Genomic DNA, 9944 nt, shown 5'->3' on the forward strand with positions numbered 1-9944 from the left:
TCACGGGCAGAGAATACGAGTTGCACAGACAGAAGGAAAAGTTTCAGAACAAGCATCATCATTCCATTTTAAACTTTCACCAAAGTTTTTGTGAACACAGTGTTCAATTTCGTGGGCATTGTCAGGCTGTCCGTTTTCCCACAGGACAAAGTCCACTGGACACCCATCAGACCACATCCATGTTCCTTCCTTATGGATGTCACTCAGTCCAATCCAAGTCCATCCCTGAGCATGGTCAAAATTCTGGATTAGAGTTTGGATAAAATCGTGTTCCTCCAGACTGTGGATGGACACCAGGTTGGCCCTCTGTGACACACAGTAGAGCTCTGCATCAGCCCAGGTCAGCTCTGTGGCGACGTACTTGTAGCAGCGTCCGTTGAAGTTGTACCAGAATGGGGGACAACCACCTCGCTGTAGCTTCACTTCACCATCACCTGGAGGAGACGCGACACCCAGAGCCAGAACCGATAAGAAGATGAAGAACAGCATGTTGTTGGTGTGAGAATCTGTCACAGGAGCAGGATGAAGACTGGATCTGTGGTTGTAGCTGATCTGAAATGAAGGATATGATCAAAAAGCTGCAGAGACATGAAACATTGCTGTGTTTTATTTGCTCTGGAGTGGGTGTAAACCACATGTCATCACAGTTGGAATCAGCTGATATGACACAGAAACAACTGTTTACATCTTTGTTGTGACTGTTTGGTGTTTGGCTCAGTTTCAGAACATCAGATAGGTTTCAACATTAGTCTGAGGCTCAGGGTTCAGATGTTTGTTATTTAATATTTCTTTAAACAACAGTTATAGAGTCGGCTTCAACAAACTCCTCCCTGTGCATCTTCACCGACCTTCATGACTTTCAGATCTGCACATATGTAATAAAAACACCTGCACACAGTTGATAAAATAAAACAATAACCATAATAAACTGAAAGATGTTATCATGCTCCATGATAAAGTCCAGAGGATGAAGGAAGTAACATTTAAAATAAAGAGGTAAACAAATACGGGAAACACAAGTCAGGCATACTTTATTAATTAATATTGACCTCCGCCAAGGAGGTTATGTTTTTGCCAGGGTTTGTTTGTCTGTTTGTTTGTTTGTTTGTCTGTCCGTTAGTGTGCAACATAACTCAAAAAGTTATGGACAGATTTTGATGAAATTTTCAGAGTTTGTTGGAAATGGGATAAGGAAGAAATGATTAAATTTTGGTGGTGATCGGGGGTGGGGGGGCCCACGGGGGGGCCACTGATCAGCCTTGGCGGAGGTCTGCGCTCTCCGAGTGCTTCGCAGACCTCCGCCAAGGCTGATCAGTGCCCCCCCCCCCCCCCCCCCCCCCCCCCCCCCCGTGGGCCCCCCCACCCCCGATCACCACCAAAATTTAATCTTTTCTTCTTTATCCCATAACAGACATTTACAGACATTTTGACTGACTTAACCAATTAAGATATTTACATTGGCAAAATATGCAGGCTTATTTAATATTACTTTATGCTATTGCCTTTCAGTTGTGGGCTTTGTGTATTTACCGTCTCACTTTTAATGATAAAAATTAAAATAGGTCAGTACTATCGTTTGGGTCTAGAAAGTGGTTTTACTGGAACTAATGCTTGTTCACACAGTCTGTTCAAACACCTTTTCCTTCCATCCTGACAGGAACAATCCCCTCATCACTACTGGCTCCTGGCTCTGCTTCTGACACTAAAGCACATTTTAAAATGGTCATAATTCTCTGCACAAATCGTCTATTTTCAAAGCCTTGGTGTCAGTTTCATTCATGTAGTGTAGAATCCTGGAGCATCTCAGAGCACCTTTCATATTGAACAGGCCTACACCATACTCTTCATTGGAGCCTATTTATTCTAATAATCTTCCCTCTCTGAGCAGTCCTACCTGCCCACTCTGGACTTGTGGGCTCATGGCTGGTGTCTGCTGCTGGATCTGCTTTCTGACTCTGAGGAGCTACAAGACAAAGTTTCCCAGTTATGTGGCCTTGCATCATACTATTATTTAAATTGCATAACGTTATGTTCCACGCCACAATGCCACACAATTCATTGACTCGATAATTAACTAGCTTGAAAGGTGGTTTACCCGTTTCATTGTCCTCAATTTGTTTCCAACCGGGAGGTCGTTTTTGTGGAAAAGTTGCAGATTTTGGCACATTTGGCTGCGTTTGCTTCCAGAGCTTTCCTCTTTTTAATTCTTGTCTTCTCCGCGCCACCCTTGCTCTTTCTGTTATCCATGTTTCAAACAGCAAACACAGCTGACCATCCACAGCCTACAGAGCAGAGATCGTATATGCTCCACAGCTACAGTACAGAGCTACTAACCGTATGCAAGGACTTATTACATCAGGTCACGGTGCGTCTGCAAAAAAGAGGAAGAAAAAAAAAACAGCTTGCTAGTAGAGGGGGTGGGGCCCAGGAACAACAGCAGCAGATTACGTGATCGACCCAGTGCTATGACTGACCCCCACCCCAAATAAATAAATAATAAATAAATAAAATATTAAATATATATTTAAAGTGCGCTCCGGCCCTTGCGGCCTAAATATTATACTGGCCCACCGGGAATTGTCCCGGTCCTCCTGATTAGCCAGTCCGGGCCTGTTTGTCTGGTTTGCTTGATCTAGCATGAGGCTGACTTATGCAGGTGTCATTTAGAGTTTCACTCCACTCAACAACATTTAGTCCTGCTTTAGGAGTTGATCTGTTTGATTTAGTTTTTAGAGCTCTTTTACTTTCATTGTATTGCGCAATCTGCATTTTCTGCAATAGAAGCTCATCGCTACTCTTTTCATCTTGCAGGTACATTCTCATTTCTGCTCTGACATTATCATTTATTAGTCCTGTCATAACTGACTGGAAACACTGACTTTGTACTAACTCTTTGTTGTACTTAAAGCTAGACAGGGTACGTTCAAATACAAAAAGGATTTTCTGACGTAAATCAAGCACTCTAATCAGAAACTCAAGGGGTGTTTCATTCGGTCCTTGTGCAGCTTTGGTCAGTTGTTGGTACAGCATAGTTGCATCCTTTTCCACATAATGGGCTCTTAGTATTTGTCTAAAGTTGGTTAGAGTGAGATCCATGTTACCCTCTAAATAGCTCCTTAATTTCAGTCCAGGGCTAATGGCACGTATTACTGCTTCCACTATTTCACTTTCAGGATAGCCCTTCCTTAAGCCTCTTTCAATCTGATGTTCAAGGCTACTGAAGCTTAGAGTGTCTTTGGATGTTGACTCAGCCACATGTCCATTTATTCTGAAATCTTTCCTGAATCCGGTTTGAGAAGCATTGCAGCAGCTGTTGCTTGTTGATTCTCTGCCTCTGCTGCGTCAAGTCCCGCCGTCCTGCGTCGTCTTCTGGTCCACCTGATGATCCAGCGGTGACTGCAGCAGTGCCTGGTCCTCTGCCGGTGCCGCGGGCTGCTACAGATGAGTCGTCTCCTCCTCCCCCTCGTCCATGGGTGAAGACAGCGATGCAGCTCCCGCCACAGCTGCCAATGGTGATGCCCATGCCTCTTTAAGCTCATCCAGGGCATCGTTTAACTCCAAGAGCACAGACATGCCTTCATCTTCTCTTTGCAAAAAACTCATCACGTTCACAAAACTTTATAATGTGCTTAATGAGAGCACGTCAAGTTTTGTTTTTAATGCCCTCATTGTCTTTACCGGTAATTTTGCACAGTTCACATACTCTTTGGAGTTCTTGTACAGAAAGTCCAATCAATTTTTGTTCTATCTCCAACAAAAAAATCTTCATGGTGCTCTGAAATGCTTGCTGCGAGCTTTTTACTACTAGAAAAATGACTGAAAAGATACAGCTGTGTCGCACTAGCTTGACTTTTGCTATTAGCTTAGCATTAGCCTCTTACTGTCGTACACTTCTTTACCATCTTGTCGGGATGTTTCAGTCTTTCTGTGGGATGCAATCCAAAAATTTTGGTGGAACCTCCAAAATGTTACACCACTCTGAGACAATGGTGTAGAATGAGCTCTTTATTAACCTCCCAAAATTGCGCTGTTATGGAAAAATAATACTCTACTAATTTGTCTTCAAAAAAGAAGGGTCAGTTCAAGTGTTCAGTGTCAAAGAAATCACTTTATTTGGAGCTCCATAGAAAGAGATATCACTCAGACAAAAGACTGAGACGGTCTGAACCCAAAAATACAAATCACAATGTAGTCTTCTGTCTCCCATGAGAAAATTATGATGTGTCGAAAGTGTTTTGGTTAGTGTCAGGAACTTAGAGATAAGACCCCTGTGAGAAATGTTGGTTTGGCCTTCTACTCTGGACAAAACACAAAAGAGGTCAAAACTGCTCTATAATACACAGTGACATGAATATATCTGAAATAGAGCTAGAAGCCTATATGATATATGAAATATATGAAAATATATATGAATATATATGGATATAAGTGATTTTGCCATTACAGCGCTGACCTCAGCTTGCAGCGTACCACGTGTCAGTTACAAGTGTACAATTGTGTTCTCCTGTCACTTTCGTTCACTTGTTATATGACAAGACATTTCCGTGGGCTATACTGCCACCTTTTGGTTTTGGCATGTGATGACATAATAAAGTTAAACCATATTTTAACAATTAGAAATATAACAAATAAATAATTAATAATAAACAGTGTTAACAGTTTTATGTTTCTTCAGTTATCTTATTCAAGTGCCACACCATGTTTGACTTTATTCCTATTATTGTTCTTTATATTTGGGTTATCTCAGTCTCTCAAGGGTCACGGTCAAGGTGACTTTATTGCTACCTGTAATTAGATTTGTTTTGCAGTCTGGAGAGGGCATCTCAAACGTTATACACAAAACATTAAAAGCACAGAACACATACAGAGGACAGATTAAAAACAGCACAGACCAAAGATATTGACAGGTACTCCCAGCGGCTCACTGATCATGGTTAAAACAAACTAAAAATAAATAAAAGTAATTAGATACCACTTAAATGCCAATATAAAACCTGTTAAGTAAAGCAGCTCATGCTAAAAATAACAGCAACATTTTGTCACATTTTGTTTCAACCCATGTAAAAAAGAAGCGGCGTGAATTTTTTGAGGTCACCTTTTAGAACATTTACAAAATTATGTTAACTTAGAAATATATGAAATAGTTAACTGTAAATATTAAAAGTCACATGTAACTGTTAAATATAAAATGTAAATGTTAAATCTAAATGTAATTATTAAATCTAAATGTTAAATATAAATGTAAATATAAATGTTAAATATAAATATAAATATTAAATATAAATCTCTCAGGTGCAAGTAAATATTTAGCTAATATGCAAATTGACACTGCCAAGGAAGTACAAAAATAAAAGCTGGAGGAGCTAGCACTGTGATATCTGGGCTACCTTACCTGCGGGCCTGCAGTCTCATTTCCAGTGCTGGGAATAACAGCGTTAAAAATAGCGGTGTTACTAATGCCATTATTGTTTTCCAGTAACGGGTAATCTCACGAATTACTATTTGAAACGTTACAACGCCATTACTGTTACTGGCAGTGAAATGTGGCATGTTACTATGCACTGATATCTAACAGCTGTTATCCGTCCTGGCTCGCTCAGACAGGCACAAGAGGTGTGACTTTCACGGACGAGTTGAGTCTTTTGAACGGCTCTTTTAAGTGACCAATAAGAACTGATTCGTTGCGAGCCGTTCGTTTCCGAGCCGTTCTTCTATTCAAATTGCCCACACTGCCTTCATGCTTCACCTGTGTGTCCATGAGTCTGAGTTGTCCACGCTGCCTTCACCTGAACAACTGATGACATCTGCAAGTTTGAGCTGTCCGAGCACACCACTGTCACTTGAACGCAGCTACGTGTGCAGCTAACTTAGGGGAGGAGTTATCAGTGAGTCTGACTGAGTGGACTGAAGACATTTACTGCTGGATCAGGGAGGAGCGACTGGAAAAAGTGGAGATGTGGGATTAACTGGAGGAGCATCTTCCTCCTATAAATGCACATATGCACTTATGTGGTGGAAAAGCCGGGCCCTTGTGGACCCCAGCCTCACCACAGTTATGGTATTCAGTACCTGTCTGCTGTTCTACTCTATGAAACTGGCCTGTGAAACACGCCCAAAAATCAGTTTCATTTGACATATTTGAAGGTTTTTCAAAAAAAGTAACACAATAATTCCTTTCCCAGGTAACTAATTACATTTGTGAAGAAGTAATTCTGTTATTAATTCAATTACTTTTTTGGGAAAGTAACTAGTAACTATAACTAATTACTTTTTAAAAGTAATTTGCCCAACACTGCTCATTTCTACTTTCTCTTATATTCTCAGCTAAAGCTGAATCCGTGGACACTGTGTGTAGTCAGTGTGGTGCGAGTGGCAACAGAGACCAAGAGTGCAGTGTAATCAGGAGGGGATGGGGGTGCGGGAAAGCAGGCCTGCAATCATTGTAATTTATATTAGAATGTACACTTTAATCTACTGATATGAACTTTATGTGCTTTGACCCTACAAAAAAATTGGAAGCTTTTCAATCCTACTGTAACCCACAGCTTATCAGAACTAGTTTTTACTCTGATATGGAGAGTGTGATGTGTACAAAAATGTTATAGAAGAATTTGATCAATGAATTTATCCTAGGGATCAGTAAAGGTAATCTGAACGTGAACTATAAAGATACATAGCAGGATAATTCATATCTGATAAGAGTCCTGTTGATTAATGACAGTGAAGGTAACAAAAAAACCTGTTCACATAAAGTTGCATCATTATATCTTTATTGGTGAGTTTGATAGCATTTCATCTGAACACATGGAAAGTTTCTGTAGTACATCAGGCATCACTATCAACTGCAATTCACTTGGGATGCACAGACATAAGGATGAGCTGTCGTACATATTGCGTCGTTCCATTTTGAAGCTTCGCCGGTGGTGTGTACACAGTGTTCATTCCAATTATGGTTGTCAGGCTGTCCTACAGACCAAAACAGGAAATTGACTTGGGATCCATCAGACCACATCCATCGCCCTTCCTTATGAAGGTCACTCAGTCCAATCCAGGTGGGTCCCTCAGAATGATCATAATTTTCGATCAGACCTTTGACAAAATTGCTTTCAGCGTGACTGTGGATGGACACCAGGTTGGCCCTCTGGGACACACAGTAGAGCTCAGCGTCAGCCCAGGTCGCGTGTGTGGCCACGTATTTGTAGCAGCGGCCGTCGAAGCTGAACCAGAACTGCGGACAGTTGCCTCGCTGTAGCTTCACTTCCCCATCACCTGAAGGAGACGTGGCACCCAGAGCCAGAACTGTTAGGAAGATGAACAACAGCATGTTGTTGGTGTGAATCTGTCACAGGAACAGGATGAAGACTGGATCTGTTGTTGAAGCTGATCTGAAATGAAGGCTGTGATCAGAAACATTCATCAAGGTGGTTACTGACACTTGAAAGGTTGCTTTATATCTATATATGGTCTGGGGTTGGGCGTGCACTACTCGTTATCACAGTTGGACTCAACATGAAACAGAAAGTGTTTACGGTGTGTATGTAAAATTATTCAGTCAAGGCTGTGACTATTTTCACAAACTCATGCCTTCAGTTCACTTTTGCTGACCTACACCACTTTCAGTTTTGCTCTCATGTAATAAAAACATCAGCACAGAAGTAATAAAACATTACCCAAAGTCCAGATGATGAAGGAAGTAATGATTATGAAAAGAGGGTCATGAAGAACAAAGGGAAATAGAAGCAAACATAAGTAAGATTTGGTTTAATGATTTGCAAAAGAGAAGAATTTCGTACGTGAGCAGTTTCCTCAAAAAACAGATGAAAACCTGTGTTTTAAACAATCACTTCAAATAAACCAAATCAATTTAACCAGATAAACAAAATACAGCTCAGTCTGCAACCACACATTCATCTTACACCAGGGGTTTGACCTGAAAGAAAAAAAAATATCTGTGCGGCACAATGAAAAAAGAACAAAAGGTTGCCTGCTCTCTGTTTTGCCATAAAGTGGCTACTTAATCAGACCATATTTAAAACATATTTACCTTTTCATCTCCACTAGAATAATACAATGTTTGCTGCATTTATGAAATCACTAAACTATGATAAAGAACTATTTAGATTTTTGTTTTTGTTTTTATTGTAGGTGCTTTTTCCAAAATACTAAAAGGATTCATTGTATAAGGGAGAAAAAAAAAATCAACTGGCAAGTGTAGGCTGACTTAAAAACAAACACAGTATAGATCATGATTACAGAAGAGGAATAGGGTCACTGGAAAAATAAATGAATAAAATAAATAAATCAAGGTCCAAGAAATATATTTTTATTATTATTCTGAGAAAAAAAAGTCAGAATTCTGATGTTGGCGTGTTTTCACTCTGACTGTACTCTTGGACAATATAAGAAGGGCTTTAAGCCATAACAGCAATTTTCCTGACTGTTTTGTCTTTCTCTTTTTGGAAAGATCTGCACAAAGCCACTGGATAAAGACTAAAAAAACACATCTGCATCAGGATCAGTAGGTTGAAAACCCCTGGCCTGAACACTGCTGACGGACCCACTGGCACAAGGTGACTATCAGCAGTTTCAACAACTGACATGAAGACTAATGAACAGATAAAAACACCTGAGTCAACCTAACACTAACTACAACATGTAAATTACATTTTTTGTTGGTTTAAATTGATGATCGACAAAAACAGATTGCAAAAATCTTTTATTTAATAAAAATCCAAACTGCCTAATTTAGATTACTCTGATAGTTTTAGAACTGTAGCACAGTGAGAAAGCACTCCCACCGACTCCTTATGAGATGGCCAGGCTGTGGTAACATGGTAAAAACTTAGATTTTCACTTGTTTGTTTCAAAATATATTAAATTTTTCATTTTTTCAATAAACTATACATGTGTAATGATAATAGAGTTGAATCTAATCTAATCTAATCCAATCCAAACCTTACTTCTGTGTCACTTTGTTCCTTTTCTGCATGGTTATTTTAATTGTCACCTCCTTCATCCACTGGACCTCAGCAGAAAACCTTTATGAAATTCAACAGAGCTGTTACTGTACAGACTGTGTTAGTGTATGATTTTCAGACTGTTTGTCACTTTGTCAACTTTGCTGAATTGTCTTTTTCTTTTACTGTCGTTCCAAAAGGTGTGCCTCTTTGCTGACACAGTTATCTATTGGTTGTATCTTCCAGTAAATCAAACTCATAAATTTTACAGTCTGCTTGGGACATTGTTCAGTCTCCTTTAACTCATCTTAAACTGATGTTAAATGCTGATAAATCAGAGTTCACAGTCACATGGCACCCAAGTAACATCTAATCTCCCTAAGATTAAAACCTCTGAAAGAGTTGAAATTCAAATGGTTCCTACATACAAGTGTTTAGGTGTTGATATTGACAAGAACTTGATGTCTTTCAAGCCACAGATTTAGGGGTATACAAACTGAAACTAAAACTATGTTTCTCCCTCAGGAAAATGTCCTGTTTTTGTTTTACTTTTTCTTGTTTTTTTGTTTTCTGGCAAGGAATTACCTAATTTCTACCACTTCATTTCCTTTGTTGGATTATAGAGACGTGTTCTATGAATGCACCTGAATAGCACCTAAACAAGTCAGGTACAGTTTACTACTGTGTTGGGTAAGTCTACTCTGCTGGGTCAGAGTCAGAGCAGAGTTAGGTAAAACAGCTTTTCAGTATACTGCCCCTTCTTCATGGAATGGTTTATAAAAGGACAAAACTGTCAGAACTCGTTTCTGTGGGAGGATTTTAAGACTGTTTTAACAATGTGCTTGCTTCTAAAATTTTACTCAAACTGTTTTTGAACTTTATATATAAATTTATTTTGGCCTTTTATTGCTCATAACTAGATATTGTATAGTATTTATTTGTAGTGTATGAAAATTGTTTGTTATCCCACCCCCCGAAGGGGAGGCA

General features: G+C 39.6%; 2 protein-coding genes across 2 annotated transcripts; both read right to left on the reverse strand.

Annotated features, from left to right (window-relative positions):
* On the reverse strand, window positions 1-557 carry LOC115428753 (lactose-binding lectin l-2-like). Its single transcript, XM_030147967.1, has one exon. It carries the CDS (start codon window positions 487-489, stop codon window positions 1-3), a length of 489 nt encoding a protein of 162 aa, XP_030003827.1. The 5' UTR covers window positions 490-557.
* Window positions 558-6838: 6281 nt separating this feature from the next.
* LOC115428759 (galactose-specific lectin nattectin-like) lies at window positions 6839-7324 on the reverse strand. The gene has a single exon (XM_030147972.1). It carries the CDS (start codon window positions 7322-7324, stop codon window positions 6839-6841), a length of 486 nt encoding a protein of 161 aa, XP_030003832.1.
* Window positions 7325-9944: the final 2620 nt, after the last annotated feature.

This window comes from Sphaeramia orbicularis, chromosome 11 (genome assembly GCF_902148855.1).
Source record: "Sphaeramia orbicularis chromosome 11, fSphaOr1.1, whole genome shotgun sequence".
NCBI classification, from domain to species: Eukaryota; Metazoa; Chordata; class Actinopteri; order Kurtiformes; family Apogonidae; genus Sphaeramia; species Sphaeramia orbicularis.

Bases quoted from the DNA above. Each gene is read 5' to 3' on its own strand.
- LOC115428753 (XM_030147967.1), bottom strand. From the start codon at position 489: ATGCTGTTCTTCATCTTCTTATCGGTTCTGGCTCTGGGTGTCGCGTCT.
- LOC115428759 (XM_030147972.1), bottom strand. From the start codon at position 7,324: ATGCTGTTGTTCATCTTCCTAACAGTTCTGGCTCTGGGTGCCACGTCT.